The sequence below is a fragment of the Sebastes umbrosus genome, chromosome 23, assembly GCF_015220745.1.
Source record: "Sebastes umbrosus isolate fSebUmb1 chromosome 23, fSebUmb1.pri, whole genome shotgun sequence".
NCBI classification, from domain to species: Eukaryota; Metazoa; Chordata; class Actinopteri; order Perciformes; family Sebastidae; genus Sebastes; species Sebastes umbrosus.
Window position 1 is genome coordinate 20,747,997 of NC_051291.1, and position 14,823 is coordinate 20,762,819.

Here is a 14,823-nt window from a genome sequence, read left to right on the forward strand (position 1 = left end):
AATAATAAGACAAGTGAGAATGGAATAGTAGAAGTAGAACATTTTACTTATTAAATCAAATAGTTAATATTTTAAAAATGTTTACCTCTTAAATCTATGAGCGTTGACACAGGAAGTCAAAATTTAGTATCACAATTTTTATTCATCACAATTACAATTTACTACTCAGTACTTCATTTGACTTAATAAATCAAACTTTATATCGTAATATGCTAATTTGATTTAGCAATCTAATAGATTTGATGGAATTTGAATTCTTCAGGGATTTCCAGATTAATCAGACGGCTCCATCTTTGATAAGGTATTTATTTATTTATTTACAAGTTTTTCAAACAATCATTGAGCATTTTGAATGCTGTTTATTGACAAAAAAAAACATTAAGATTTTAGAGTAAAAGATGAAGATGAGCTGATGGACTGATGAAGGTGAAGAGGTATCTTCTTCTACAATGACTGACCAGCGATTTATTGATATATGACACTAATAGAGAACTCGACTGATTACCGATCAGCCTTTAAGAACAATAAATAAACAGCCTTTTTCAACCTAATCCTTCAATATGTTCACTTTGAAATGCCATCAGTTTACCCATTAAGAGTGAAGTAATTTTGGTATTTTAAAGAGATTTAAAGGGATAATTAATGGTTTGTATATAAAAGTATTTTTAATGGATTATTTGCACAGTTGAAGGGCTTTTTAAAGAATTCAAACCTCTTAAAATTGTTATATTTCATAATATTTCAATTACGGTGAAAATTCAGGGCTTTTCTATGTTATTTGGTTAGTTTTAAGGGACTTTATGTCCTTAAATTGAATCAAAATTAAATTTTTTTTTTTTACCTCTTAGACACCGTTTATTCCATTTAGAAAACCCATTGAATCACCACAATATATTACAATCCACTTTGATACAATAATCCCTTAAACTACAATGAATTAATCCTAATTTACCCTTAAAAACACACCAAACACCTTTAATCTAAATCAAACTGTTTGGAAAAGAGATCCCTAAATCAAAAAAAGTAAATCCCTTAAAAAAACCTTAATTCTAAGACCTTAATTAACAAATAAAGTAGATTTAAAATGTACACAATAATGTTAAATATCTGACAAATAATCCCTTAATGTTGACTTTAAAGTGTTAAGGTTAATTTTGGTTTACTATAAACACTGAAATAATGATCAATTTTAAGGGATTTTTATTCAGATATATAACAGGTTATGACAGGTGTCTGCTGTGTTTTTGGGGGTAAATTAATGATTAATAAAAGTATTTTAAGGGATTTTTGTTTCACAGAGTTCCTTCATTGATCATCAGGTAAAAATATATTTGCACAGCGTTTAAAGTCGAGCGAAGCGGTTTGTAATGAGTCCGTCGGAGGGTAACAGTGTGTTCATGAACAGATTATACAGACAGAACTGTTCATACAAAAAGCTTCTTCTTACAGCTTCACATTATTTACACCATAAACACTCAGAATATTTACAAGAACTGCAGAACGATGCAGCGACTCTCCGATTCTGTCCACTTCCTCGACCTTTAACCTCTCAGACCGCCGTCCAGCGTCAGAGTCCCAAATCTGAAGGAAACAGACACGAGTTAACATCTCATCCTCAGTCATGTGCTTAGCCTAGCTTAGCACAAAGACTGGAAGCAGGGGGAAACTGTTAGCCTAGCTTAGCACAAAGACTACCTCCAGTGTTTGTGCTAAGCTAGGCTAACCGTGTATGTATGTAACTGACCTCTCTAAGAAGTGGTTGTTCTCTGCCAGCTCTTTGACGACTCCCTCCATCTCCTCCTTTAGTTTCTTCATCCTGAAACACAACATCAGTCAGTCAACAACATATTCATTTACATCAATATATTAAGGGTTTCTAAGGGGGATAAAAAAAACCTTAAACCAAATTTGTCATTTTAAGGGCCCCTCAAGAAACCCTTAAATCCACACAGAAAAGTTATTAAAAACCTCTTAATAAACAAATACAAATATCTTGAATCATTAAATGTAAATTATTAAAAAGTAAAGATTTGTTTGTTGTAACATGTATGTGATGAAGATGATGACGTTGATGATGATGAAGAGTGAGTGCAGGTCTCACCCGAGGGTCATCTCCACCAGTGTGTTCTGACTCAGGTAGGCCTGAGGCTTCATCCCGCTGGACACCAGAGGAAGAACCTTCTGAGGCAGCTGTTCCTGCAGCTGGACACACGGACACACTTTTATATTTAGACAAATACTGAAGCTTAAAAACTCATTTTCTGTTTCAAATATCTATATTTTTTAAACTTCCTGTTTCCAAAGACCCATTTCACTTTAAAATAAAAGCACACCCCCCCTCCCCCTCCCACTCTGAGATGGGTTATTCAGACAGTATGAGGACATTCTGATTAGTTTAATAGAATGAACACGCTGGTATGATCAGACGCATCAAGCGGTTAAATCAGATATATATCGTATATTGAGCCAAGGACTAATAACATGGAGGTATATTGACAAGCCACATCTGTCTCCAGCTGTGAGGCGTGATCGGTTACCTTGAGGGCTCTGTCCATCAGCATGGTCACCTCCTTCTCGATGCTGATCAGCTGACCCGACAGGCCGAGCAGCTGCTTCTTCACGTGATAAACCTTCCTGAAAACACAAACAGCACACACTGTTGACTCTTCACGTCGCCTAGCAACAGAGGAGGTTATCAGGGCGGCCAGCGCGGCCCACTTCCTGTCTGTTTACGCAGGTAGGAACAATGGAAGAGGCGGTGATGTGTTTACCTCATCCACTCCTCGCTCTTAGAGATGAAGAGGCGATATTTCATGGCACACTCCTCCGTGAATAACGACCGGGCTTTGCTGGCGTGAAGCACCAACTTCTGTCTGTTAGGGAGACAACACACACTCAAATACTTCAAAATAAAAGCTGACAGGAGGAACAGAAACCAACAGTGATAAATTGCCCTCTACAGAGAGAGAGAGCAGCAACTACACATGGGTTTAAAGTTTATATCAAACTGTAAACATATAGAGGTTATAGAGGACTTCATTTGATGTTTTTAGGATGATTATTTTACAAAAGAAATCACCATAGAACCAACAAAACACCCTAAAAACTGCAGATCCTGCCCTGAATACTCAGAGAAACGGCAGTATCTACCAACAACCTGTGTTCTCTCAGCTTTTTATCCAGTTTAACTAGTTAGAAGATTAACTTTAGTTTGATTATTTACAGTTTGTGTCATTTTTATTTTTCAGAAATACATTAATTTACAATTTAATACATTTAAATATGTGATTTTAAAACCAGTTTAACCTCCAAATCACATGAAATACACCAGAGTCAAAATAAAACGAGATAAGATCTGCTAAACTAGCATAACCACCGCATAACCACCGCATAACCGCATAACCAAAATGTCAGTTCATCAAACAGGTATTTTTCATTTACAGATAACAACAAGGAGAAAATCAATAACTAAACTTAGCTATAGTTTTAGCTAACGCTTGGCGCGGATATCTCACAGCTAGCCTTCTCTTAATGTAGCCCTCTCACTTTAGCTGGTTAGCTGTTTTACTACTGCTGAGAGTGCAGTAATAAAACACATTTTTAGACCTGTGTTGTTACTGCACATTCTTTTCTGTGACATAATATTTGTTTAAATAGTAAAAGACGTCAGAAAGGTTATAAATATGTAGTAACTGTGTTTTTATCAGGTAGTAAATGTGATATCTGATAATCAGTGAACTTACTTGTCAAATTTATGGATCTGTTCCTCGTTATACGGTAGACCTAAAAACACAGAATATAATAGAAGACTTTATTGATCCTCAGTGAGGGTTATTGTTCTCCTGTTACAGCAGCACAACAAACGGATAAACAACTAAATACATTCAATAAAATCAGAATTCAAAGACAGTAGTGTATTCACATTATTTATTATTACTTACTACAACTTTAGAGCAGTGTTTACCGACCTCTTGGTTGTGACTAGTTCAACCAGTGCGATTTTTTATTTTTATGGGCTTGAAGAGATCAAATTTGCCATTAATTTACTCTGTAAAATGTCCAAAGAATGGAGAAAAGTCTGAAAAAGAAGCAGGAAGAACTCACGTCTCTCAGCTTTGTCCTTCTTGAACTGTTGGTAGATGGCTGTGATGGCGTCCAGCAGCACTTTGATTTTCTCCACGCTGCAAAGACACAAACTCACCGTCACACATCTAATATACTGAACCATACGTATACTACATGATACTACATGTAAACACAGCAGCAGCCTTACTTCCTGTCCTCGGGGTGCGTCCCCACTTGTTGTATCCAGCCATCGTTCAGCAGGCCTCCGGAGATGAATTTACCCTTGATGTCTTGTGTTGTTCGTTCGATGGGCTCCAGAGAGCTGGAGATCTGGACACACAACAGAATAAAATATAATAAATACAACCGAATAAACACCCAGAAACACCAGGATGTAATATAATAAATACACCCTAATAAATACCCAGAAACACCAGGATGTAATATAATAAATACACCCTAATAAATACCCAGAAACACCAGGATAAAATATAACAAATATACCCTAATAAATATCCATAAACACCAGGATGTAATATAATAAATACACCCTAATAAACACACAGAAACACCAGGATGTAATATAATAAATACACTCTAATAAATACATCTATAATTACTATACATATATGATATGTAAATAAATAAGGCGAGCTCTCACTCTGAGAACTTTCTTGTGCATGTCGGAGATCTCGTCATATTCTGATGACATCATGTTGGCCTGCATCAACACCTCAAACCTGCAGGACAGCAGACAGGAAGTCATCATCAGTCTCCGTTGGTGGTTTAATAATGATGTTTATTATTTTATTTTTTTAATATTACTGTGTGAGTCACTCACAGCTGCTCGGTCTTCTCCAGGATCTGAGTACAGTAGTTACACAGATGGAAAACCTCGGACTTCTTGTGTAGGATCTCGCTGTAGTCCTCCTTCATCAGCTCTCTGGACACATAAACACGTTATATAGATTATAAGAAACTAGAATAAATCCAGTAGTTTGAAGGAGATGTTTTCACAGTAATATAAAATAGATTATAGAGAGGGAATTATGACCTGTTTAACTTCCTGACAAAAATCAGTATAACAACGGTAATAAAGGAGTGGATGCTGAAGAACATGACATTTAGTGTTTTACTCGTTTTGGTATTTAGAATCGAGGGACAGCAGGAGGCTCTGTCGCCTGTAGTTTTCAGGCAGAGCAGCTAAAATACATGAATACAATATAAATGAGGATGGCAGCAAACAGGAAGTGAGCTAAATCTAAAGAGGAAGTGAGCTAAATCTAAAGAGATGTGCTCACTGGGTGGACAGACCTTCAGCTGTCAGCTCATTTATCAACACACTGACATGTCTGACGTGAACTCACATTAAACCTCGGACTCCTTTCCGCACCAGCTCCTGATAAACCAGCAGAGACTCGGAGGTTTTCCATAAATGTCCGACGTCACCTGCAAACGTCTGAACAACAACAACAACAACTATCAGTGAGGACGTTCACATATCGATGAATAAAACAGCACAACTCTGGTCTGATTACACATTTTACTCACATGATCTCTTTGTTGTTTCTTATTCTATATTCTAACATTTTCAACAAGCTGCGATTGTTTTCTGTCTTTATTTAATAATCATTTAATCAACTTTATTTTGTTAAGTCTGTACCTTGGCGTAGCTGGCGTCCAGGTCGAGGTCGTAGCGAGGCTGAACTTTAGGAGGGCTGGCTGTGAACACAAAAACATTCAGAGTTAAAGAAGTTCCTTCTTCTGTGAGTTCATGTAAATATTAAAATCTTTCTGAATCTGTTTCGTATCAGACTGTCGGCTACTTTCATCAGGTTTACGTACGGTCCTCGAAGATGAGTCCCACAGTGGCGACGGACTCGCGGCTGACGAGCATGATGGGGTTGTCTCTGGAGGTCTTGGGGAAGACCTTGGCCTGGCGGTTTGGGTCAAGGACGAGGCGGCGGCCCTCGTACAGCAGCTCCTGGTTGTGCAGCGGGATGCTGGACCGGCGGGACATCAGCTCCTGGAACAGCGCCGCCCTGTGAACGCACGAAAAAACAGCCGCTCTCAGACACACAGTGGACAACATAGAACTAGTCAAACCCCACCTCTGGCCTAGTGCATGCTGGGACTGGCTCCGGCTCCCATATCACCTCCTGATAAGAATAAAATATAAAAATGGAAAGACAGGACTTTAGTAGATTGTCCCGTTAGTGAAATTAGTTGACTCCAGTGCTATTACACATTTATTATGTCAAATTATCAGTCAACCATTGTTTGGAAATATTTTGAGAATAAAGTAAAAATATTTTGAGAATAAAGTAAAAATATTTTGAGAATTAAGTAAAAATATTTTGAGAAAAAAGTAAAAATATTGTGAGATAAAAGTCCAAATATTTTGAGAATAAATGTAAAAAAAAAACTATGAGAATAAAATTAAAATATTTTGATAATAAAGTTAAATATTTTAGAATAAAGTCCAAATATTTTGAGAATAAGTTAAACTATTTTGAGAATAAATGTAAAAAAAACAACTATGCAAATAAAATTTAAATATTTTGAGAATAAAAGTAAATAAACTATGAGAATAAAATTAAAATATTTTTGGAATCAATTTTAAATATTTTCGGAATAAAGTTTAAAGAAAAAAGTAAAAGTATTTTGAGAATAAATGTAAAAAAACAACTATGAGAATAAAATCCAAATATTTTCAGAATAGAGTGAAAATATATTCAGAATACAGTTAAAATATTTCAAGAATAACGTTTTTTTAAAGATTTTAGGATCCTGAGATGAGATGAAATCAGTTATATGATGCATTAAATCACATATTTTGAAGCAGTTTCTGGAAACAAACCAGTTAACAGAAATATTCTGTCTCTGACTTTAACTCCGGTTTAAAGAAACTTCTCACGTGTTGTACTCGTGGATGTAGAGGTGGTGAAGCGTGGCCTGCTGCAGGCTGAACACGTAGACGACGGTCCGGTGAAGGATGTCGTTGGTCTCGGCGAAGAACTGGTCGAAGCCCCAACACTTCTCCTGATCCGCCTCCAGGATGTTGGAGAGGACCGGAGTCAGGAGGCTCTGGAGACCCCTGAAACCACCAGACCAGAATCAGGTTCATGGTTATAATCACCATTTAATATATTCATATAGCATTTTCTGGTATCAGAACATTCTACTGATTAGAGTGTGAGAGGCAGATGTTCATGTTAGATTGTCTTCTTATTTATTTAATTTTAATTAATTACATCATAAATTATTTGTCTTTCATCTCTACATGTGTGCATGAAAATATCCTATCATCTAATTAAACTTTGTATTATTTGAGTTGTGCTCTTAATCATACGGAGGACGGAACCTGTCAAAATAAAAAATGAATAAAGAAATGACTGACAAGATAAATACATAAATATGTCATTAAATATACCAAAACTAATATTAAAAATAAATGTATGCATTATTTGATAAATTGTGACATAAATTCATATTGTTTTAATTTGCTTCTTTATTTATTTACCTTTGCATTACATTCCCTATCCAACAAATCTTCTATTTAATTTCCCTTTTATTCATTTATTTGTTTTACATTTTGATTTTATTTATTTATTTTCACATTTATTTAAAAAAACATATTCATAAGTTATTATTTTTATTTATTTATTACATTTATTACATTATTCATTTCACAACCTTTTTTTGTTTTGCTTTATTTTTACATTATTTATACAAAGTTTTGTTTAAATAAATCTTACTATGACCTCTGAAAAAAAAGAAGTGTTTTTATTTAAAAAATACTTTGTTTACCAATTAAGTTTAAATATTTTGAGAATAAAGTTATATTTAATAAATTGTTATCGTGTGAAGATTTTCAGGATGTCTGTTTATCATTCTCATAAAATCTCACCAATTTGTGATCTTATATAGTGTTTATTTTCCTACTAAACACACATATTTTTACTTTTTAAATACCACTTTACAACTGCAGAAGTCGTCCTGAGGTGAAAGTGCTTCACGTGTTTTTACATGTATTTTCTTACTTGGACAGGCTGCAGGAGACGGGCATCTCTGTGCTCCACTCGATCTTCCCGTTCTCAGACTTCTGATGTCCGGAGATCGTCCCTGACGGTTTCTCTGTGATGATTTTATACCTGCGACCAACAAACAGCTCAGTTAGTTTAACGTTTCTTCTTCTCCTCATAAACAAGTAGACACACGTCTGACTCTCTCTCACATGACTTCCTTGTTCCGGCGCGGTCCTTCGAACGGTCTGAACGGGAGGCTGCCGGTGGCGGCGTGGTAGAACGTGACGCCGATGCTCCACAGGTCCACCGTGGCGCCGTACTTCTTCTGGTGGTCTTTCCTCAACACGGCTCGCTCGTACATGTCGGGGTGCTGCGCAGGAAACATACGAAGAAGAGGTCAACGGGTAAACAGGCCAAATGAAAGACTCCTGGAAACGGACTTTTCTGACAGTTTATAGACTAAAAGATTGATTGATAAATGATAACTCTGATCAGTTGCAGCTCTGATGTGATCTGGAATAAACAGAGTTTCTGGTATATTGTGATGTTAAAGTGTTCATTGAGTGTTCATTATGTTACTACATTACTGCACAACCTGTTTATACTACAGTTCATACATTTTACTACTTTTACTCACCGTCTACCACAGTTTGATATTTTAGCTTATACTATTCCTTTATTTTACTGATGTACTATTTTAATTTTTTGGAAAAACAATTTTCCCGACTGTGCTGTTACTAGTTGCTAGCTAGCTAACACTAGCACTAACTAACTGATGTTTTTAGCTAGATAGCCAGCACTCGTTGGCGTAGTTATGTTGTTAATTAGCACTGGGAACTGGCTAACGACAGTTTTGTAGATGGAACGGAACGGGGTGAAACAAAAACATATGATTGGTTGACGCTTCACCGTGTCATTGGAGTTGGGCGTCAGTTTGTGTATTTTGTGTGTATTTCCTCACCAGGAGTGTATTTTATGTGTATTTCCTCACCAGGTATTCCTCGGTGCCGTACAGCGACACAAACTGTTCGTCGTCCTCCAGCTCTCTCGCCGCTCCGAAGTCGGTCAGCTTGTAGACGGAGCGTCCGTCCTCGCCGATCACTCGCATGATGTTTCCCGGTTTGATGTCGCGGTGAACGATACCGTACTCTCTCAGGTGGTTCATACCTGCCACTGAAGACACAACAGCACAATCAGAGGAGACCTCAGAGTCACTACAGGGAAGTGTTTCAAAGATAAAGTGTCCCACTGACCCACGTCGTGCAGAACTATGAGGAACTCGTCCTCAGGAAGTCCGTAGGCGTTGGAAGACTCCTCTAGGACGGTGTAGAGACTTCCACAGGGACAGTACTCCATCACCAGGACCTTGTGACGGGTGTTGGACTGACAGGGAGAGGTCAGAAACACGTTTATAAACTCTGACAGACGTCTTATCTGACGGAACTTAACTGTACACAACAAAGATGGCGGCGTCACTGACCTCTTCCTCCACAGCGAAGAGTTTGACGATGTTCTTGTGGTTGAGTTTCTTCAGAACCTCGAACTCTCTCATCTGGACGTCCAGCGGCCTCAGAAAGCTCAGGTTGTTGAACACTTTGACGGCGTACAGGTCCCCGGTTTTCTACAGTCAGACACAAACAACTTTAAATCTACTCCAAGCTCTACAACAGAAATATTTATATATTTACATTTCTGTGTAAAGGACGTGGAAACTAGTAACTTTTACAGATGAACCACTCCCGTGTAAAACCCCTGAGGAGTCAACCTTTAACGAGACGTCAGATCAGACAGGAGATCAGGTTCAGACAGATCCTCAGACTACAGATTTGGGAAATTCCCCCTCAGTCAGTGTTACAGCCTGAAGCCTCTTTAAGATCGACTATAAACACAAACTGGGACGTCTGAAGCTCTGAGTTTACACATGTGAAAAGCAGAAACTCAGAATCTTTTTCCCTCCGTATGTAAACACAGTCTACTTCCTCCCATCAGGATGTCTCCGTCGTCCGTCCGGTGGCGGTCGTTACCTTGTGTCGGCCGCGGTAGACATTGGCCGTCGCTCCCTGACCCAGCAGGTCTGAGATGAGCCAAAGGTAGTTGGTGGTGCTCTGCATCCTGACGGCTGATCCTGGAAACACACAAACAACTGATCAATAACACAGAAACTGATCGATACCACCAATAAACCAGTAGAGGCGGGGATCAAGCATCAATACTTCTCTGATACGACTGAGACATCAAATAAGAAAATCACCACAACGATGAAGCTGCAACCAGAAGTTTGGGACAGTTTTACATTATATTATTTAAACAGTTAATGATTATTAAAATAGTTACTGATTGACTTTCTGATGATTGACTAATGGGTTAATCAAAGACTAATTTCCCTCTAATAATAACATTGCTGCAGTATAAATCAAACTAACCTGACCTCAGGTTATAAAGTCCAGAACTTCCTGTTCCTGTGTGTTTAGTTCATTAAACTTTCATTCTCTGCACTCTTTTTATTGATTTATTCACATACAGACGTAGGCAAAGTTGTTGGTAACGTTCCGTTAAAGAGAGAAAAACCCACAATGGTCACTGAAATAACTTGAAACTGACAAAAGTAATAATAAATAAAAATTCACTGAAAATTAACTAATGAAAATCAGATATTGTTTTTGAATTATGGTTCAGCAGAATCATTTAAAAAAACAAACTAATGAAACTGGCCTAGACAAAAATGATGGTAACATTAACTTAATATTTTGTTGCACAACCTTTTGAGGCAATCACTGCAATCAAGTGATTTCTGTAACTCTCAATGAGACTTCTGCACCTGTTGACAGGTATGTTGGCCCACTCCTCGTGAGCAAACTGCTCCAGCTGTCTCAGGTTTGAAGGGTGCCTTCTCCAGACAGCATGTTTCAGCTCCTTCCACAGATGTTCAATAGGATTTAGATCAGGGCTCATAGAAGGCCACTTCAGAATAGTCCAATGTTTAGTTCTTAGCCATTCTTGGGTGTTTTTAGCTGTGTTTTGGGTCATTATCCTGTTGGAGGACCCATGACCTGCAACTGAGACCAAGCTTTCTGACACTGGGCAGCACATTTCGCTCCAGAATGCCTTGATAGTCTTGAGATTTCATTGCACCCTGCACAGATTCAAGACACCCTGTGCCAGATGCAACAAAGCAGCCCCATAACATAACCGAGCCTCCTCCATGTTTCACATTAGGTACAGTGTTCTTTTCTTTGGATGCTTCATCTCTTCGTCTGTGAACATAGAGCTGATGTGACTTGCCAAAAAGCTCCAGTTTTGTCTCATCTGTCCAAAGGACATTCTCCCAGAAGCTTTGTGGCTTGTCAATATGCATTTTGGAAAATTCCAGTCTCGCTTTTTTATGATTTGGTGTCCTCCTCGGTTGTCTTCCATTAAGTCCACTTTGGCTCAAACAGTGACGGATGGTGCAATCTGACACTGATGTACCTTGACCTTGGAGTTCACCTCTAATCTCTTTGGAAGTTGTTCTGGGCTCTTTGGTTACCATTCGTATTATCCGTCTCTTCAATATGTCATCAATTTTCCTCTTGCGGCCACGTCCAGGGAGGTTGGCTACAGTCCCATGGACCTTAAACTTCTGAATAATATGTGCAGCTGTAGTCACAGGAACGTCAAGCTGCTTGGAGATGGTCTTATAGCCTTTACCTTTAACATGAAGGTCTATAATGTTCTTTCTGATCTCCTGAGACAACTCTCTCCTTAGCTTTCTGTGGTCCATGTTCAGTGTGGTACACACCATGACACCAAACAGCACAGTGACTACTTTTCACCCTTTAAATAGGCAGACTGACTGATTACAAGTTTGAAGACACCTGTGATGCTAATTACAGGACACACCTTAGTTTAACATGTCCCTATGGTCACATTATTTTCAATCTTTTCTAGGGCTACCATCATTTTTGTCTAGGCCAGTTTCATTAGTTTGTTTTTTAAAATGATTCTGTTGAACCACAATTCAAAAGCAACAGCTGATTTTCATTAGTTAATTTTCAGTAAATTTTTATTTATTATTACTTTTGTCAGTTTCAAGTTATTTCAGTGACCATTGTGGGTTTTTCTCTCTTTAACGGAACGTTACCAACAACTTTGCCTACGTCTGTATATTGTATTTTATTTTTTGTTGTGTTTGTGTGTATTTATTTATCTATTTTTCTATTCTTCATGTGACGAATGGTCTTGTAACTTTTCAGTTTATAATAAAGTTTATTGGAAGAAAAAAAAATTGCTTTCAGACTATTTTTTTTAAAAATGTGTTAATATATATATGTGTAGAAAAATTAAAAATTACAGTATACATAAAATATTTTACATGTTACATATTTTTTATAATTGTATTAAGTCACATGTCTTATACATATATATAGATATATAGATATAGATAAATATATAGATATTGATTGTTTATGTCATATTTACTTTATTATTTTATTATATTTTTTAATTTTTGTTTTATTTCTGAGTTTTGTGGATTGTTTTGCAAACTTTTATGTATAAAAGCAGTAACCGTACTAATAATCCAGGGCAAACTAAACAAACAAAAATACAGATGATTGTAATTTTGAGTCTAACTGCTCTTTTATAGTCTCTATTTTTATTCTATTCTTTTTTTATATACACTTCTGATTATTTATTTATGTATTTTTCTCGGTCTATTGGTTCCGTCCTTATTTCAGTTATTTAAGTAAAATTAAACTTTCAATCTCTGCAGACTTTTTATTTATTTATTCAGATATATTGTTTTTTTATTTGTTGTTGTGTATGTGTGTATTTATGTATCTATTTTCTATGTTTCTATGTATGTATTAAGTTACCTGTCTTTATAAATGTTTTATATAATATTTTTTATTTTATCATATTCAAAAAATATATATATATTTCTGAGTTTTGTGGATTGTTTTGCAAACATTGCAAACAGTAATAATCCAAACTAAACAAATAACAATACATGATGGGATGACTGTAATTTTGAGTCTAACTGCTCTTTTATAGTCTATTTTTATTCTATTCTGATTTTATATACACTTCTAATTATCTAATTCTATTCTTTATTACCTCTCTCTCAGTATTTATGTCTGTCGCTGTGCTGCTGAAACACCTGAATCTGAATAAAGGCTTATATTATTTTATCTTGAATTAAATTAAAATAAAGTCAAAGTAAAGTTTCTGTTTCGCTACGTCTACTGTGCCTACGTCACCACGTACTGGTGACGTTGCGGTGCGCAGGTGGGAAACTCCCGTTTGAGGCCTTAAAACAACAGAAACCTGCAGAGACACAAAACACTGTGACGATGATACAGCACATCATAATAATAACTATAATCATGATTTATGATGATTTAATGAAGCTGAACCTGCTGCTCCTGTTTAACAAGCCGCCATCTTTACACATCACAAACACGTAATGCTCTTTTAATAATAATAAACAGCAGCTCATCAATAAACACAGAGCCGAGGTAAAGCGTATAACGTCTCGTAACGTCTCGTAACGTCTCTTAACGTCTTCTAACGTCTCCTGTCTGTTCCGTTAACGTCACTAAATGTGAATGTGGTTTATATTTTCACTTTCTCTGGGCGGACATCGGAACTAAACACGACATTTAAAACAAGCTAACCGACTGACCGTGACAGAGTACCGGCTCCGTTAGCGAACACGTCGAGCTCCGTGACGGTGGCGGTAAATACAGAATGTTAACGGGTTTTATCGTTATAAACGGATCATTCAGAGATTTGTTTATTTCCTCACCTTCTCTTCTGCGGCCGAGTCCTATGCTTCCGCTGTTCGGGCCACGTGACAGCAGCGGGCCAATCAGCGCACAGAGCGAGGGAGAAAGGGGCGTGGCAAGATTACCGTAATACTCAAAATATAATAATAATAATAATAATAATAATAAATTGGACTTATATAGCGCCTTTCAGAAACCCAAGGACGCTTTACAAAGAGGGCACACAAAATCATACCAATAAATAAAACAGAGGAGAAACTATAGCTAAGTAATTAAAAGAGTGATGTGTAGGAAGAGTCAGCTGAGATCATAGGCCTTGATGAACAGGTGGTGTTTGAGGTGTTTTTTTAGATCATTATTATTATTGAAGTAAAATATGTAGAAGGCTCTTTAGAAAACGGGGCACACAGTGTAGACAGAGTTATAATTTAATAAGAGACACTAATGAATAAATAAAATAAAATAGCTTTTTTTGCTGTTTTCTTTTACATATATTCCAGTGATTTGCAGTACAGTGCTATTTCTCTCATAAAAAAACACAAATAAGGTTTGTGTCTTAATACATTTACATTCATTGATAAAAAAAAAACCAAACAACTAAAATAAATAATATAAAATAATAAAATAATAATAAAAAAATAAAATTATTCAACAGAAATTTAGTTTTCTTATCCTCCACTGTGATTCTAAATTTAAAAATAATTTCTGTTAAAATGGAAAGGAGACATATGTATGGTTTCAGCCAATCATACAGATCGTATTAATATAAAGACAGTAGAATAAATAAATAAATAAATAAATACTCAGAATAGTAGCAGCAGATTTAAATTGTTCGCCTACTACTATACGAGTAGTGATATGAGTAGTAGAATAACTCTCAATGTGCTGTTTTTACTTTTCTTCCCACCTCCCAGCTGTAGTCACATCATATTAAAGCAGAATTAACAGTTTGTACCACAAGAAGA

General features: G+C 36.5%; 1 protein-coding gene across 2 annotated transcripts; it reads right to left on the reverse strand.

Moving 5' to 3' along the window:
- Positions 1 to 122: 122 nt before the first annotated feature.
- tbk1 (TANK-binding kinase 1) lies at positions 123 to 13,973 on the reverse strand. Of its 2 annotated transcripts, none has more exons than XM_037760982.1 (21): positions 13,879 to 13,973; positions 10,118 to 10,218; positions 9,574 to 9,714; positions 9,347 to 9,476; positions 9,085 to 9,266; positions 8,303 to 8,463; positions 8,109 to 8,219; positions 6,983 to 7,162; positions 5,911 to 6,107; positions 5,729 to 5,787; positions 5,433 to 5,524; positions 4,907 to 5,008; positions 4,727 to 4,805; positions 4,274 to 4,395; positions 4,105 to 4,181; positions 3,744 to 3,783; positions 2,772 to 2,873; positions 2,538 to 2,634; positions 2,102 to 2,202; positions 1,745 to 1,816; positions 123 to 1,581 (listed from the first exon to the last, which is right to left on the reverse strand). In XM_037760982.1, exons 2-21 carry the CDS (start codon positions 10,202 to 10,204, stop codon positions 1,542 to 1,544), a joined length of 2,172 nt encoding a protein of 723 aa, XP_037616910.1. In that variant the 5' UTR covers positions 10,205 to 10,218; positions 13,879 to 13,973; the 3' UTR covers positions 123 to 1,541. The 2 variants fall into 2 exon arrangements, with proteins under 2 accessions (XP_037616910.1, XP_037616911.1); XM_037760983.1 differs by having other exon boundaries at positions 13,756 to 13,880.
- Between the last annotated feature and the right edge of the window lie 850 nt (positions 13,974 to 14,823).